Source organism: Saccostrea echinata, unplaced genomic scaffold (assembly GCF_033153115.1).
Source record: "Saccostrea echinata isolate AGI-Se365-2 ecotype Australia unplaced genomic scaffold, CSIRO_AGI_Sech_v1 ptg000012l, whole genome shotgun sequence".
Classification (NCBI taxonomy): Eukaryota; Metazoa; Mollusca; class Bivalvia; order Ostreida; family Ostreidae; genus Saccostrea; species Saccostrea echinata.
In genome coordinates this window covers 9586677-9605962 of record NW_026889761.1, presented here as the reverse complement: position 1 = coordinate 9605962, position 19286 = coordinate 9586677, and the positions used below count along the sequence as shown (strand labels likewise).

General features: G+C 32.4%; 1 protein-coding gene across 1 annotated transcript; it reads right to left on the bottom strand.

Annotated features, from left to right (window-relative positions):
• Positions 1–3266: 3266 nt before the first annotated feature.
• Positions 3267–12307, bottom strand: LOC133184974 (uncharacterized). The gene is made up of 5 exons (XM_061320039.1): positions 11676–12307; positions 8082–9051; positions 6759–6827; positions 3795–3884; positions 3267–3521 (listed from the first exon to the last, which is right to left on the bottom strand). Exons 1-5 carry the CDS (start codon positions 12305–12307, stop codon positions 3420–3422), a joined length of 1863 nt encoding a protein of 620 aa, XP_061176023.1. The 3' UTR covers positions 3267–3419.
• Positions 12308–19286: the final 6979 nt, after the last annotated feature.

The window sequence follows — 19286 nt, the reverse complement described above, 5'->3', positions numbered from 1 at the left end:
CTATGAATAATTCAATTATATGTACAATTATATAGTCTTTTTTATCTAAAAGTAAAAGTATTTTTAAAAAAATATGGTTTTATACAAAAAATTAAAGGCTTTTGGAGATTTTATTTTCTGCTGATTTTATAATCCTATAATGCAAATAGTATTGATCTATGACATAATTTCTCCAACGTTCTGCCGTCAATGGAATGTGAAAAGTAATTGGTAAACTGTCCAGTAAAGCCAAAATGTGCATTCTTCTTGCATAAAAGTTAAAAGGGACTAAATGTAAAGGTGTCATTCATGGAGGGCTTTTGGGGTCAGTGATGTTATTTTAGATGCAATACCAATTTATTTTTCAGGATTGTTGTAATATAACCAATATAAATGCTGATATCATTTTATTGTAGCTATCAGAACTACGTATTAGCTAATATCTGATGTCTCTCGGATAGCATTCAGTGCGGTAGTAACATACTTCTACTTAAGCACTGAATTCTTATTTTTGGATGTCGCCGGTCCTATAACACACCTGGCCGACAAATTGAATGCCGCGTTAGCGAGGTATGATAATTTGTCGGCACGGCCAGGTGTGTTATAGGACCGACGACATCCAAAAATAAGAATTCAATGCTTATATATTTTCATTCTCTAATTTTCTCTCTTCATAATTGTTTATTTCGTTAATCTTTATTATGAATGTAGCACCTTTTAAGAGTTGTTTGTGACGTTGGAAAGTTAAATAACGCAAATGAACATTGCGAGAGAAAAAAATGACAAACTGATTTTAAACGCACAGTTGTTATATTTTACGTTAATTTGACAGGGTAGTTGTTTTTTTTTTAAATTAAATTGAGTCAAAACAATATACATTCTGGTATTCCTAGAGTATTGAAAATGCATATAGTTCCTACTGTGTATTCTACTGCGTGGTGACAAGGTTTCGCGTGTGTTATAGAGATTTGAACGTCGTAGGTTTGTAATGGATTTCATAAAGAAAATTACACTGAATGTAAATATTTTCAGATGATTCGGTTCGCATTCACATTAAGTTCTGTCAAAAGTAACAACTGCTTCGAACTTCATAATACGTACGGCAGTAGTACACATATTCAAGCAAATACAACCTATCCTTAAGTCGAATATACGTTTTTCATACAGATTGCCAGGCTATAATTTTTACACTGATTTTTTTACGGATTTTTCCGTTTGCCCAATCATGACAAGGAGCACACAGAGGATGTGACCCGTCGACAGGTGATGTTTATTCCTCCATGGCACCTGATCTCAACTGAAATGTTTTAAGAGGTCTGTTTTTGCACTTCCCTAAATCTGTATTTTCCTAAGCACTTTTGAGCTTGATTACTGTACGTATCTTCATATTTCATTTTGCTGAATCGCACTACGTCCTTTTACTTACACTGATGTAAATTGTGGCTTTTCTTCTCCATTTTATTGTTCTGAATGACATCATGCCCACTTGTTTTTTATAAAACTTAATTTACTCTTACCTGATAAGATTTACACCGATAAGATATTTATAATTCACCATCACGTGATTTAGTTTGGTTGAATTTAAACACATTACGATAGCAATGGTCTACAATGGTCTCTACATTCAAATGTTTCAATTACTATATATTCTTCATCCTAAATTTTATAGCTATAGTTATTACTTAATTTCAATCTTGCATATTTCAGTTCTTATACTTTTCTTATTTTTAAATGTTGTAGCTACATTTTATTTCAGTCTTACATGTTCCAGCTATAATTTCATTTTCACATATTGTAGCTATATTGATTTCACTCTCACATGTTACACTCACAAACTATCCAAAACTCGTGATTAAGTTCCATGTGAATTTATTCTTGATGTTACAGCTTAGGATAATCTTACTTTCACATTGTAGATTACAATAAAGTATCTTAGTTCAATAGTTAAAATCAACATTACAAATATATAAAACAGCTGAAATTTTAAAAAATGAAATTCACACAATTGATTACGTTACCATACAATTAAATTTATATATCAAAAAGAAAAGTGTTAGTGATATTATTATTATTTTTTACATTTTAATTATTCGTATCTCACACATACCTTTATACATAATATATTTTACACAAGCATGTAACCATTAATGAACTTAAAATGATATACGTACAAAGCCCTTTATTACAATATTTTCATTAATACTATCGATTTTGCTCTCACATCTATAAGACAATAGTATTTCTTGTGTTTCTGCCTTAAAACAATAATTTACGCCAAAAGGACTTTGGTGAAAAGTTCTATTTTAATTTGATACGATTTTTTTTGCTCACTAAACCCCTTATAAAAATTAGCAGCTTTTTAACAAAATGCTCAAACATGCCTTCACTGTCGAGCACAAGATCCGTTTCAAGGAAAGGAGACAAGTTTATTTTTTTTTCTATTTAAAAATCTTCCGTATTTACGGCAATTAAATTCATTCGAAATAATTTTAGTCAAGATTGGTAGTTCTATGACTTTAGATTTTCCATCGTCAACTTTCCTTGTTTGTGTACTAATATTCCGTAATCACCTGCATATGGGGGTATAGTCTCACAACTAATTCGATACTGAAGAGCATACTTAAGGACCCTCTATACACCAGTGCAAAATGTTTCTTGGACAATTAGAAAATTATAGCCTATAAAGGTGTAAATACTGAGCTTATTTATTTAATTTTCAATATATGGTACGTGCCATTTACTCACAGGAAAAATGTTCAAAGACAACAAGGTATCAATGAACAGAAATCACTGTTGATTTCTTCTGTGAAGAGAAAATACATGCAAATAAAGTGTTCAATTCATTTATCTTGGTCTTTTAATATGTGAAGAATGCTTGAATTGATTACAGATTGTGTAATACATAGTAAATTTCAATTTATTTAAGTTTAGATCTAAGGGCAGATCACTTCAATTACAGAAAAATACCACTGAATCAGGACTCTTTAGTGTGCAGTGTAGAGAGGGTTCTTAATTTGACTAAAGGAATGTTCCGTCTACCTGATCAATACATAGGGCTCACTGCAAATGTGACCGGTCATTAGAGGATACTTACTCCTCCTAGGCACCTGATCCCAAATCTGGAATTTCCAGGGGTCCGTGTTTATGCACTGTTCACAGATTTGTATTGTTTGTAGATTTTTAAGATCGATTATTATTAGCTCACTCCTCCATGGCACCCCATACCACCTCTGATGTTTTAGAGGTCCTTGTTTGCTCTGCTTCAAAATTTGTATTGTTTAATAGACTTTTGAGTTTGAATACTGTTCGTTATCTCCATACATTTCACTTCACCTTTTACATTGGTAATAAAGGTCAAATTAGCGTAAGCTTTCTCTCTTTGAAAGCACGGTAGATCTGAATTGATGACGTTACTGTTCTCACACGTTAATATTACTGTATTATATCGTGCAGTTACAATTATTGACATTGTGAGAAACGTTACAGCTCCCAGCTTGGATTTGAAGTACAACCACTGTGTAGGTTATTACCGTTCCAAATATCTGTAAAGGAAAAAAATAAAACAGCACTAAATTGTCTATCAGAACTCTACTCAAAAAGAACAATGAAGAAATTTGTTTGGAGAAATTCTTCTTTTTTTTCAATTTGTCCTGGCTTCATAGATGTTTAATATGATGCAAGCACATTGAAAATGATAAACAGCCATATCTTATATACTGGTACTGATATCCTATAAGCACATCATGACAGCATTTAAATCTGAAATCTGTTTTTGCAAACCACCTAGTCTTAGTTTTACAGTTACAAAAGTTTACCATGAGAAATGTTGAACCATCCATGGTGAACAAACCGTAAACGTTAATTCCTATTGTCTGGCTCGTCAGCTGAGAAATAAACACCTGTAACTACAAAATTAATCAAGTTTATTGAACCTAGCCACATCTCAGCTTCATAAGTGTAAGCTTTGTCTCAAACATTACTTTGTGTTGTTAGTTTTCCTATTGATAAAGATAATATATTTGTAATATTAGAGTCAATGGAAACAAGTATAAAATATATCTAAATTATGGTTTCGAAATATATTTATTCTTTCTAGGTTTATTTAATGTTAGCAATTTTATACCTCAACGTTTTATAAATTTAAATCTTGCTCAAAGCTTACATACAGTATCTTAATTTCTTCATGCATATCATATTATGAAATTTTCAAAAGTGCAATTCTATAATCTGTTCAATGAATATATTAAAAAAGTGATATTTTTGTAGTGGTATTTTTCACTGTGAAAAATATCAAAAGTGATATTTTTCACTGTGAAATATCAAAAGAGATATCTATTACTGTGAAAATATCAGAAGTGCGGCAAAACTCGAAATTTTTGTTCCCTTCTCCGAAAAGTTGTTGTTAATATCCATGTTTACAATTTTCAATCTCACAATCGCTTCGCCAAATTGAAGAAAAATTAATCTCGAAAGCACAGAGAAATTCACATTATAAAGATACTCAATATGTGCTTTCTATATTAATATTTCTTCACTTAGGGCAACTATATTAGACTAAGAATTATTGCCAATTAATTGTGCTTTAAAATAATATTAATTTCATATGTGTATCGGTAACGATCCTCTAATAAAACTAATGTCCAAATACAATGTAAGAGAATCTCGCTTCCATTCTCAATGATTGTGTGGTGTAGGGAGACGCCGCGAGATTTCCATTGGCAACGAAAGCGGGGCGGGAGTGGGTATCCTTATTATGTAAAACTATATATATTCATTTGTACGCATGAAATCCTTAAAATGTACTGGCTTGTAATTTCGGTCTTCAAATACAGAACATTGAATTATCTTCTATATATTACCATTAATCCTTGATAATTATTATTTAAGAAATAAAATCCTAAAACGCCCAAAGGGCGATATAGTAGATTTGATCAAGAAACAACTTTATTATTATTATTTACACACTGAATTGTCTCCGTTTGCCTGATAATGACAAGGAGCACACGGCGGGTATAACCGGTCGACTATTCCATATTTCATACTTTTATTATGTCGCCCCGAAATTGCACAACTATCATAAAATATATTAAAACCACAATTTTTGACATTCCTTATAGTGTATGCAGAAAGTATGTTTTTGATAAGTGTCGTTTTACTCTGATAATTTTTGTTCTTGAGTAATGCTTTATTTTCACACGCAGTTTTCAAATAAAATTCTGTTAACTAATTAATGTAAAGTCAAAAAAATTATTGTACATGTTTGCTACCCTACCCCTTACACATACCCGCGCGTGCCTCACCCAGAATAACAACAACATAAAATATTTTTCTTAACCCGAAATCAACCTCTGATCGACTTTAAATCTACTTAAGACCCAAAATAAATTTTCATGAAAATGTGATTGCCTTTGACTCAATTAGTAAATCGCCGATGAGTGTACTGATGAACAGAGATATAAAATTTACTTTTTGTAAATCAAGTTTCCTTAATATATGAGTTTATATTCCGCTGCTGTGATGCTTTTTCTGTTGCGTGTGTGTAAATCATCTTATTTACGATTACTTCATCTTAATATAAACCACTTGTATTAGTTAAATTATTTCCGGTATCAGTAGTGACTAAAAACTAGCGATATTATTTCTTCAATACAATCCAATTCTCCGGATATGTTAGTGTTAGTTACATGTATAAACATCTGTGTTCTGATGTATTTCATGTTCATCAATCAGAAATAAAACAAAAGAGAGGTTTTTAAGGAAATCAAAATTTTTATTTATCACCAATCCTGCCTGTCAAAACTATTATCTCCGCACAACAAATCCTCCACAATCCAAGAGTCGGTAGTCCAATCCCAGCAACTGGACCATGTGTTTTTAAAAACTTCTTTAAAAACAACAACAACAACAACAACAGATAATACACTTTTAGACAAATTCTATAAAGCCAGTTAGGGGCGACGTACGCTATTGCTTGCAACTTTCTAGTTTATATTTATATTTTTATTCGTGTTACAATGAAAAAAAAATGCACTATTTGGACTTTGTTATGGAAATGCAACATAACATACATATACGACGTCATGTGTATGTTACGTTGCATTTCCATAACAAAGTCCAAATACGACGTCATGTGTGGCACAGTGGTTAGAGCGTCTGCTCTAGAGTCGCGAAGTAAGGACTTGATACTTACGTCGCGGGTTCGAATCCCACTGTGGGACGTGGAGACCGGTCCTTCGGATGAGACCGTATAAACCGAGGTCCCGTGTCACAGTAGGTGCTGGCACGAAAAAGATCCCTCACTGCTCAATGGCCGTAAGTGCCGAGTATAGGACAAAATTTGCAGCTCTCCATCGGCAAGTGATGGCGTCTCCATATGAGTGAAAAATTTTCGAGAGGGACGTTAAAGAAGATACAAACAAAAAAAAAAAAACGACGTCATGTGACATTAAAGTCTAGACCTTCCAAATGTTTCGTGCGGTTTGCTTTCTATATTCAAGAAAGTCTGATCACGTTACCAACTTCGTTTCATCGAAAATTGAATGCCAAATTGTTAGTATTGTCATATAAGGAAAGGCATCGGCAAATATAAATACACATAATTAACGTCTTTTCAAGAGAAGCTTAAGCTGCTAAATTTAGGCTACATGTATATATTGTAATGTTTGTATGAGAATATGCATTTTAATCTATAGTTTTGTATAAAAGGACAGAATGATACATTTATTTCTATACTCTTTTAATAGTTCTTCTTTAAAAGATTGATAAAAACAAATGCATACCTGGTGCTGTGCATCTATTGACAAATTCTCAAGACTGAAGGCAAAAAGACTCCTTAAAGCACTGTGCGCCTAAATAAAACAAAACAATAAATCATATTGAGCACTTGATATTTCAAAATACAATACTCGAACACGTTAATATTTTGATGACAAATCATTTTGATCAGGACTGCAGTTAGAACTAGAAAACTGAAAAGGCCCCGCTAGAGGCTGTTAAAGGAAAGTCACAAATGCATTTAGTAGAAATATATTCAGGCATGCGTGTATGTATAGAAAAGTGATTTGACCCTGAGTTTTTTACAGCCTTTCTCTTACAGTAAAGTTATTCTGTGTAAAATTTGAAAAAAATGAAAATGTTTCTCTGAAAACTGAGTACCAGCATCATAACAAAAGTATCAAGGATAAACATTCAGACACATATACAGACAGACAAAGTGATATGACCCCATTTATTGTAAAGTAGTTGACGAGCAAATACTTTGGATTATGTTTTCTTCTTTTTATCTTTCTGCAAGAATTTTATAATCAAGATAAAAGACTATACAAAAAGATAGATATACGTTTGCCATACACTAATTAGGGTAATGTGCGATAATTCTATTGCATTGCTATAGCGTATTCCAGTTTTCTGGCTTTGAGAAATATTGAAGCAAAAGGTGTTTAATATTCTGGATTATTATCATTGGTCATTTGCAAAATTATTTTGTTAAAAAACATTCTGATTGTACACACAAGTACTCTGAAGTTGATATTAAAAGATGCTTGAGTTTCTGATAGACAATATCTATGTGGTTTTTGGAGACCAGGTCTTCCAACAATGTACTGGAATACCATTGGGTACCAATTGCGCCCCGTTATTAGCAGCCCTATTTTTGTATTCATATGAAGCAGAATTTGTTCAAAATCTTGTACGTGAAAAGAAGAAAACGCTTGCTGTGGCCTTCAATTCGACATTTAGATATTTCGACGATGTATTGTCAATTAACAATGGTTATTTACATTCGTATAAAATTCAGTGAACATAAAGCGTCTGTCAAAACTATAATCTCACCGCTTTTTAGTATAATAATAGACTATAATATACTGTGACGGGTTAAGAATATACAAAATAAAATTGAGTCAAAAACTAAGTATCACTTAATATGTTTTTTTTATTATAGACTTATACAAAATTAATATAGTGCAATTCAGCAAACGGATTTTTTTTTCCATTTAGTGTTATTTAAAATAAGAAAAATATTATTTTGAAATACTTGTAACAGTTTACACAATTTTAAAGGTCCGGAGTCATTTGTTAAAATTGTTGTAATTGATGAAAGTTACCTCAGAATTAATTTTCGCCCCCAGTGCTGTCACTAGATTCATTCCTACCAATTGCATAACAAATATAAAGACAAGGATCATGACGTCAACGCCCCCAAGTGTACTGTGTACAATGCCGTAGACACCGAAACAGATACTCGGAATCGTCAGCATATAGTTCAGAAGAACGTTAGGTTGAAAAACGCTGTTTGTTGCTTGAAGTAACTCGGTTACCTCGTGGTGTTTTTGCTTTAGTCTTCCAAGCTCTAGAGCAGACATATTAACTTTTTCTCTAGCATTGTCAATTTTTCTAGTAACTTCTTGGAACTCATTGATGATTATATACGAAAAAACAAATACAACCGTCGTTTGGGCATCAAGGAGAAGAGTCCAATGCAAGCAGGCAACTGTGTCTATCACATTTACCAAATCAAAAATATATCCATCCTTATAGTGGAAAGGAAGCAGACGACTGATAAAAAGTCCAGATTCTTCTAGAACACGAGAACTTGTTAAGGCAGCTTCAAATATTCCAAGTATTATTACAAATATGATCATAACCACAAATGTTACCGTAGTCACGCTTTTCATTTTTCTGCCATTTGCCACAAAGCCATGTTTTATTTGAAATCTCCAAAATTTTGATAGGATTCCGGGTAGATTTCTTGTAAATGCAACAATGAAGACTGGAAACATTATAGTGTTGCTGAAGTATGCAACTGCAAAAACAATGCGACCCATCAATTTGTCAGAAAACTCATCATCGATTGCAAAGCCAGCTAATATTCTGGTGCCGCCAGAAACCAAAATTAGCATGTAAAACACGTTCAAAATTATTTTTCCGGCTATCTTGTGTTTACTGTCATGAGTTTCAATGTAATATCCACCCACTTTCAGCAACAAGATAGGATAATGTAGAACTTGTTCCAGTATTCCGGCACTGTTTCTTCCTTTTTCTACTGACACGGATGAAACAACTTGGCCGGTCATCCTGTATCAAGAGACTGACCTAATGAAATAATGATGGACAACAACTAACCGAGACATACATCACGATATTTATCATTAATCACCATGGAAATCAGTCTGTTATCGCATCAAATTTGATCTGCATAGCTATATTAAAAACAAATACTTTCATGTCCCTAATGGGTGCAATAAAATAGTTTGACTATGTAAATATTGTACAGTAGCGACAATAACTTAAAACTGTTTGCATTACAAGCATTGTGCAATCTTGCCGATAATCGATTGGGATATGCCGTGTGGTCGAGTCTGATTGAATAAAAGTTTTTGCACAGAAACGTATATTAATTGATTGGCACGTATTGTAATACCTTAATTGATTAAGCAATCCAAATGAATTACCAGTAACCTACTAAAATAGAATCAACTTGGAAAAAGACTCAGAAACTCGGAAAAAGATCATTACGCCAGTTGATAGGTTAAAATTATACAGTTTACGAAGAATTTAAAAGATCCAATAAAGGTCCAGGTGTTTCATATGAAACTACACTGCGAAATGACATTTCTTGGTTTGGGGTTAAACCTGTGATTTTAGAACCTGTTCATGTCAAATGAAATAGCCTGTGCATGTCTTCGTTGTAAATTGAATCTACAAGCCTTAGATTTACATAATCCAATACTCTGCCTAAATATATTAATACGCAATATGCATTCAAAATTACAATGGGGAAGTTGCATGTAGGATTTGAACCAATAATAAACCACCTTACAAATAAAGTTTCATATTGTACAATTGCTTAATGACAATTAATATTGTTTCATCAAGATTGGAATGGAAAGAATAAAAATAAATAGGGGAAGGAAAATTACGAAAAATACGGAGTTAAGTGCTCCATGAGTTTTTACCAGTCTCAGAATGTTATTATTACAATTGGGGGGTTTTTTCCCTCTCAGATATGACATAATTACAGTAAATACACTTTTACTCGTAACTGTGAAGAGGAGAGCTCCGTTACAGCTCCCCTTCTGTATATTGAGAACAGTTAGGGTGTATACGTAATTATGAATTTTCCAAATTGATAAATAAAAAAAGGAAAAATATACTGCACATTGTGGAGTGGATTTTGATATTCTTAGAAAAAGTGAAGTAAAGTGTTTGTTGTGGAGAATTGAAATAATAACATAAGTTTTCAATTTCATAATTATATTTCATCGTTCATGCATTCAAAACACAATGTTATATCAACAAATAAAGAAAGAAAGAGGCTGCGTTTAATCCTTATCTGGGATTATTTTTCTACAAGACTTCAAGAAGTTAGCTACAAATTGCAGATGAATCTGAATGGAAAGGCGTGTCCAGGAGAGGTGGAAATTAATAATGTTTAGAAGTAGATCTGGTAAAACTTGCGGTAATTATACGTTCATACTAAAAGATTTTACAGATTAGTGACTGTCTTCCTTAGTAAACACTTTTTAGAATTACTATTGTAGAACATTACGCTTTGTCTCCATATTTTCTGAACAGTGAAAAAGGTGAAGATAACGAACAGCTAGTAATCGTTCTCAGATATTCTACAAGCGATACAGATCTGTGAACAGGGCATAAAACAAGACCCCCAAAAATCTAGGGGTAGGATCAGCCCCCAGGATTACGAAGCAGTCTTTGTCTTAAGTCAAAATTTCAGTCATTCATACAAAGACTATTTATTAGAAAATGATTCTTGAAAATTAAAGTTAACATTGTGAAAGGGAAACAAACTTTAATAACATTTCAAATTAGATATAGTTTCTATGGTAAAAATTTTACACAAGTGACAAATTTTTGACTTAAGTCTAAGACTGATTCATGATCCTGAGGCCAGGTGCTTAACAATTGGTACTAAAACAACTCAGCAAAAAAGACCCAATGATAGGTTATAATTGTTAACAAGGTCATTATACGACCATAGAATTTACGAAATGCTGACTTTAATTAAACGAGGTTGTTGAAATACCTGTAACATCAACTTATCTGTCAATAACCTGTCTCGATTTAAAACTTGATCGTACTCATAGAATGCTCTTGAGTATCGTATAAGTTGGGAGATATAAATACCATATGCAGGTGATAGCGGAATATAACTACATAAATAAGGGAAGTTGACGACTGTGACTAGTTTCACGGTGCTTGTACACTTTTGTCATCTGTCCTTTTAACTGAACGATTTGACTAAAAGTGCATTATTTACATAATCCCTCTATTTTTGTTAAAATAGTGTAAATATTTCAATTTCAAAATACATCATATTCTATCATTTTCTAAAACTATGATTGAGGAAACGTAGAAAGTTTATTACTCTTTAATGAAGTTGTAATCTTAATTAAATGGTCATAACTTTGAATTTAAGAAAGTTAAAAGATTTTCAAAAGCATCATAAAATACATAATTGCTCACTGCTGAATACATTGCTTACTTTAAAAGAATATCATGAAATTACCTGAGAATCAATTTTTGACCGGAGTATGGTTATCCAAATTAGCCCCAAGAAATGCGAGCTTATTCTCCAAGTTAAGCAGAGAATATTTGACACAACAAAACTGTTGTTCAATAGTCCATAAAGTATAATAGAAGTATATATACATATAATCAGAGACTTTACAGCAAAATACAAGCGTAGTAGAATATTGCCGTTTCTAAGCAGATCTGCAACATCGTTTTGCTGTTTCCGTAGTCTTTCGAGTTTACTAGCGGTTATGTTGCCTTCCTCTTCAATGATCTTTATTTTTTCGTCTACGCTTTGAAGTTCTTTCAGAATAAAAAAAGAGACAATGGAAATAACAAGGAACATTGACACAGATATGACAGTGGTGTAAATATGCAAAACCGAGTTAGTACAATGGTGTAAAGATTGGAAAAGAGAGGGAAAGTTTCGAATGTCATAAAGAACCAATGAATTCCTGGTTGTGCAAACAAGCTGACCTGGTAAAAGTTCGGTCAACAAAAGTGCTGTAAATGTCATGAAAAAGACCTTTTTAGTTGGTGAAGTAGCATATCCATATTTTCCCTGAAATGTTGTAAATACAGATAATAGTCTTGACAACTTCATGGAAATGGTGAGCAATAGAAATGGAAATAGGGTCATTTCACAATATCCAGCACACAAAATCTCTTGAATGAAATTCTTGTCCAGAATGTATTTACTCTGCTCAGAGCTACCAAATGTTCTCGCTACGTGTACAAAAATAGACAAGATGACAGACAAAGAATAAAGTAACTTAACAACAAACACTGGTTTCCACATGACGATGTTATCTTTGAACTCAAACTCAATGTAGACACCACAACATTTTAGTATCGTTAAAGGAAGATATAAAATCTCCTTTAAAGAATCTTTTAAAGAATTTATGGATACGGTCGAAACTTCATCCGTCCCCTCCATGATTGTAAATTTTCTAGGAATACAACAAAGTAATGATGCCCTTATATTGAAGATACAATAATTTCAAAATTATTGGAAATGTTTTGCCAATGCAGTTTTATTAATTTGTGCAAATAGATGAGCACAAAACGAATACTGATTTCCCAAGACATTGCACAAGCTGCAATTTCAACTGCATGTTCAAACTATCAACTGTATTAGAGTTTGCTCTAGTGAAATATAAAATGCTATAAAATACAATCTTATAATGAAAAAAATGATTATATAAAATCATTATATATGGACTTTAAAATGTTTCTCGATATTGTAGGAATAGGATACACAAAAGCAACGATAAGAGCGAAAAACTTATCCTAATTGTAATTCCATTAAGAAAATCAAAAAAAGAGCTAGGACTATATATTAAAATAACCATTACGCACTATTAGAAATCTCTAAATATAGACACATCTTTATTTACAAGACGGGAAATGCATTATAAAGACCTGTAGATTGAGTTTATTCGATTTATTAATACTGTGTAGGTGCTAATGCCCTGTATGAGTAAGAAGCTAGCAAAGAACAATATAAAGTTCATCATATAATGCAGCTTGAACAGAATTATTTAAATGGGTTTTTTTTTTCAATAAATAAAACTGTTCCCCATAACAATATGGTAGAAGCTTCATCCACTTGAGTCAATTTTATGGTTTTTATCTGGGTCAGAATGTATTAGACAGTAACAAATGAACCAAAATATTTCTCTTCTTTTTTAAATCAATTTTTAAAATGCTTCTTTAACACAAAAATTAGAAATGACAGTTTCCATTTTGTTATGAAAAAAGAACCCATGTATGTACCAGCTATTTCAGGATTCAAACCCATTAACAGGTACAAATGCGGTTAACTTGCTTTGTTACCTTTTATTTCGGTTAAGTTTCCCTGTCAATATTGGGAAAGACATTATTTTGTTATGTTTTGTAGATTTTACAGATTTATTATTTTTGCATTCTTATGCAGCATGGTGTTTTATGTTTTGATTCAGAATCTTGGTACATTCAAATAATGCCCTGAAATGAATCTTTGTTGGGAATCAATAAGTCAGATAGGCAAAAAAAAAAATAAGTTCAAAACTGAACAATGCAAATGACATGCCTTGTAATTATTTGGTAGTTTACAAAATAAAGCTTTATTAGATTCTGTAAGTCATTACCTTTGAATTAATTTTCGCACCCATTGCTGTCACTAAATTCATTCCAAATAATTGTATTACAAATATGAAGACGAGAATCATGACGTCAGCAATACCAAGGCTACTGTAGACAATCCCATAGACACAGAAGCAGATGCTTGGAATTGTAATCATGTAGTTCAGAAGAACATATGGTTGTATGACACTGTTTGCTGTTTGAAGCAGCTCTGTTACCTCGAAGTGTTTTTGCCTTAGACTTTGAAGGTTTAGGGCAGAAACCTCAATATCTTCCCTGGCTATGTCAAGCTCTCTGGCCACTTCTTGAAACTCCTTGATGATTATGTGCGAAAGAACAAAAACAAGTATTGTTTTCGAGTCCAAGAGAAGAGACCAATGTATGGTAGCAAGTGATTCGATCACGCACGCCAAATCGAAAATATACCCATCCTTGTAGCGGAATGGAAGCAGACGGGTGATGAAAAGTCCAGATTCGTCTACAATGCGAGAATTTGTTATAACAATCACACAAACTCCAGTTATTATAACAGAAACAGCCATCACTGCAAACGTTCTGGTGACCATTGTTTTCAATTTTCTAATATCTGCTGCAAAGCCATGTTCTGATTGATACTTTGAAAATTTGAAGAGAATTTCGGGTAAATTTCTTGAAATGGAGAACATGAAAGCGGGAAACATTAAGGTGGTGCAAATGTACGCAACTGCAAACACTATTCGGCCCATTAGTTTGTCAGAAAACCCGCCAAAGATAATAAAACCAGCTATAATTCTTGTGACAACAGAGAGCAAGACCAACATGTATATCACATTCAAAATAATTTTTCCCGCCATCGTCCGTCGATCTTTATGGAAGTCAATGTAATACCCGCCGATTTTCAGCATCAATATAGGATATTTTAAAATCTCTTTCATGTTTGGAGAACTTTTTCTTTCGTTTTCTGTTGGTACCGATGAGACTACTTGAATACGAGGCATAATGTATCTACAACTGAACATGTAAAAACAGCGGAACAGGAATAACTTTACGAGAGATTCAGAAAGATTTTTATCAGGAATTCACCTGAAAAATCAAATCCGGGATCTCCGTAATATCATTCGATTAGTAATATCGAAAACAAATACTCTTACGCTCGTGATGACACAAAACAGTGTGGCGGTAACTAAAACTATTTGCACAACACGTAGAGCGAACCATTAATAAGAATGAGCTTGCTTTGCTTGTTATGAACGCTGCAGTATCATTGAGTAGTGTAAATGAGACATATTGCTCATCAATTTACTTTTATGAGGATAACGGTTCCATTTAATTCGAAATTTGATTTTGATGGCATATGTTACCATGCTTGACCGTATAATACAATACAAAGGATAACTCGAGAACATCGTGCTTGCTGTGTTTAGCAATCACTAGACACAGGATTGAATTGGTTTAGCATTTAACTGTCTAAAAAATTCGAATACAATCATTCATCCTGCACTTAATTCATTTTAGCAGGTTCCCCCTCCAGAAAGAGACCGTTAATGAGACTTGATGGTTTCCTGAGTATTACTGTCATAAGGTTCTCAACATAAGATCAACTCTGTCCATCTTGGACTCGAACCCTGGATCATAGTGACATATAATTTCAATGGAAAATTCCATGTTGAATATTTACAACGGGCATAATTTGCTGGTAAATGCTCAGTAATGAAAAAAAGTTGTAATTCTATTATAAGATACACGCATGTATTAATTCTAAATACATGTATATGTTCAAATTAGGCTCAACCCAGGCCCTAGATCGTGGACTCTGGACAAAATATTGAATAAAGGGCTGGTTGTTCGTGCAAACCGTGCGATTTCTACGAGGTTCATTCAAAACGAATACGTAGAGTTTTGTCGTATTTTTTTAATTTAACGTAATATGATGACTAAATTTGGAAGAAATATTTCAACAATAAATCCGATTTCTTTGAATGAAAAAATTTAAATATGAAAAATACAAAAATTTAAATATATCATTTTATATTTCAAAATTATTTGAAATAGATAAAACTGCAAAAATGGGGGTACATAGCGAACAAAATTTAGAAATGTAATTACACTTTAAAATACCTGTTTTCATATCTATTGAAAATGTCTTTAAAACAAAATAAAATTTAAACATTGAAATTGAATTTAGTTACATCATTTCATATGCCAAATTTTGATGTTGCATATCTCTCTACTGACCAAACGTCAATTGCAGAAGACGAATAGTCCTCATTGAAAGGGTCAAGAAGATGATATACTCAATTAATTATTAGCGAACTATTATCCTTCATGGTATAGCAACTTTTTTTTATTAATGGGTACAAACTGCATGTGAAATGAAGAGAAGGAGTAAATTTTTAGAAATTGTCCTGACGTTATGTTTCTGACGCTACGTTGATAAGAGAAGGCTAGTTGTGGTGTCAAAATATATTGATTTTAAAATATTGTAAAACGAGTTCCATTTGATAAAATAAAATGAAGCTGCACACATCCCATATCTTCTACTTCAAAATGTTCTGTAAAAAACTGCAAAGCCTGTGACGTTTTGACACGTTGTTATTAACACTTCTTACTAGACAGAGCTTCTATACCAAACTTGGAAAAATCTAGCTGAACTACAAGTCTTTTAATGTTGTCCAAGGAATAGAATGTAATCTTTGTGGACTTATTTATGTTGGTGAAACCAAGGATTCACTTAATAAAAGAATATCAGGGCATAGATTTCATCTGTCAATGCTACTTAGTAATAAGGTTCAAGTTTACTGTAAGAAAGACGTAAAAGATGCTACAAAATGTTGCAAATGTCTTCATTTATACCACTTTTACTGCTCGGTTACTATGGAGACAAAGTTGTATTCTTGATGGCATGCAATCAAATAATCAATTTTATGATGAAATATGAAGATGACAATGTCTAATCAAGCTCAAAAGTCCATTAGAACAATACAAATTGGGAGCTGAGCAAACACGGAGCTCTAAAATCATCAGAAGTGAGATCAGGTGCCACGGAGGAGTAAATATCCCCTGTCGACAGATCACACCCACCGTGTCTCCTTGTCATGATCGAGTAAACGGAAAAATCCATGGACAATTCAGTGTGGAAATAACGGCCTAACAATTTGGATGAGAAACGTTCAATATTCGATTTAATGATTAGATAGTATTTGCTGACAAGGTCATTGTATCATCCATAGAATTTGAGAAATGTTGACTTTAAAATAGACTGTTGATATCCTTGTATCATCAACTAATTTGTCAACACCTTGCCTCGTTTTAGAAATCGTTCGTGCGTAAAATATGCACTCCATAGGCAGGTGATAAAGGTATATTTCAACATAAACAAGGAAGTCATCACGTTTATCATAAAGTTTTAGTTAATCATAAAGTTAGTTTGTGTCTTTCTCTAGTAAGATATCCAAATATAAAACAGATGTGTAGAATAAACATAGGAATGCATATATATATTCTTAATTGATAAAATGTCGATATACATGTACATGTATCTAAATGTCGAATTGGTAGGCCACAGCAAACATTCTTTTCATATGGAAGTATTTGAATAAATTCTGCTTCATATGAATACAAAAACATTTTTTGCTAATAAAGGGGTGTAATTAATACCCATGGAAATTCAGATTGTTGGAAGACTTGGTCTCCAAAAACTACATGTACATAGATATAGTCTATCAGAAACTCTTTTTAATATCAACTTAAAAGTACTTCCATGTTGAATCAGAATGTTTTTAATAAAGTAATTTTGCAAATGATGAGTGACAAGGTATGCAAATTTACGATTCCATTTTTATTGAAAAAACAGTTGTCTGTAATGTCAAAAAGCTGGTTGGGAATGATTGTATGAAGTGTTGAAAAGTCGTACGTTCTGGGCTATTGATTTTGATAAAATTTTGTGATTTTAATTTCCAAGTCCCTTGGAGTTTTTAAGTATCCTCATTTGATTAACACCATCTTTTCAGTTTTATGTTAATGATAAGTGTGTAATCATAACAATAATATTTTGCATACGTTAGAATTTGAGGAAAATTTATCAATGCAAAATTCAAAGCAAAGAGCCCCGTATCCGTGACAAGAAAGATTTATATAATGTGTTGATTTCTTTTGCGGATCTTCAGATGTTATATGTATTTTTGGTGTGTTAAAACTTTCAACTAATAGCATGATACTTAAGATACAGAATTTTTGTTACTTGCAAGATTGTTCCTGCATGAAGTATCAAAAAATCTAAATATCCCATATTTAATTAGCTAGATTTCGTTCAATTGTTACTAATAGCTACGATCACTTATTTCACGTGGATTCTTCATAGTTTCTATTTATTATCTTATGAACAAAATTTGTCATTCCTATATAGAATTTTTGTTACTTGCAAGATTGTTCCTGCATGAAGTATCAAAAAATCTAAATATCCCATATTTAATTAGCTAGATTTCGTTCAATTGCTACCAATAGCTACGATCACTTATTTCACGTGGATTCTTCATAGTTTCTATTTATTATCTTATGAACAAAACTTGTCATTCCTATACATTTATGTTCATTCACATTCTTTGTTCCTGCATGAGGTATCAAAAAATCTAAATATCCCATATTTAATTAGCAGGCACTTGATTCAGTATTAAAATTTTTAACCCACAGTACATGTATAATAATAATAATGTTATTATTGTACTATGGGTTAAAAATCTATTACCAAATCAAGTGCCTGTGGTTTGATGCCATAGAATCAGAAATTCTTAGCACCAAATAATCACAGGTTAAGGGTCGAAGGATGAAGGCCGATTTATGCATGTTTCAAGAAAATTTGTGATCATGCGTGAAAAAAAAACAAGACGTCTCTGAGGAGACTGTAGCTCTGCTGGTGTCTACTTTGTGTATCTTAGTATCGTCTACATGTGTACGTCTTATTGAAATTGGCCTCAAACTGAATGGGGAGAAGTGTTTCGAAAGAATTTCGCAGAAATTTCTTCTTTAGTAACTATGTAAACATCATTTATTGAAATCAAAATCCGATACAGAGAATCACGTATCTTATTGTAGTGTACTCTTGTTTATAAAGTCTTATTTGAATAGACCTATAAGAGGAGTAGCGTTTTGAAAGATTTACACAGAAATTTCTGTTTTTAATGATCCTGGTAACACCATTTGTCAAAATCAAAAACCGATAAACAGAATCATTTATCCTAGTAGAGTGTTCTTCAGTACTTACTGAAATTCAACATAACTTCAACATAACTGATATGTTTAATGGAATAATTTTTTTTATTGATTTTATGTATGTTATTGTTTGTTGTATTCATGACTATATGCCAATGTATAATGGTGTCAATAAATAAATTGATTGAAATTGGACCATGACTGTAGAAATAGGATTTTAACGAATTTCACAGAAATCATGGCAACGTCGTTCATCAAAGTCCGATATAATCAATTATGTATCTTAGTAAAGTGTACCTGTGTACCAACTTTTATTGAAATAGAATGGAAATTGTACATGGAGTAGCATTGCCTGCTAATTGCCCAAGCTAATCAGAAACATGAAGAAAAAGTGCTGAATGAGGTGCAAGGAAATCCAGCATTCTCAAGGGGGATAAAATTATTTATGAATCAATAAATTTCAGTAG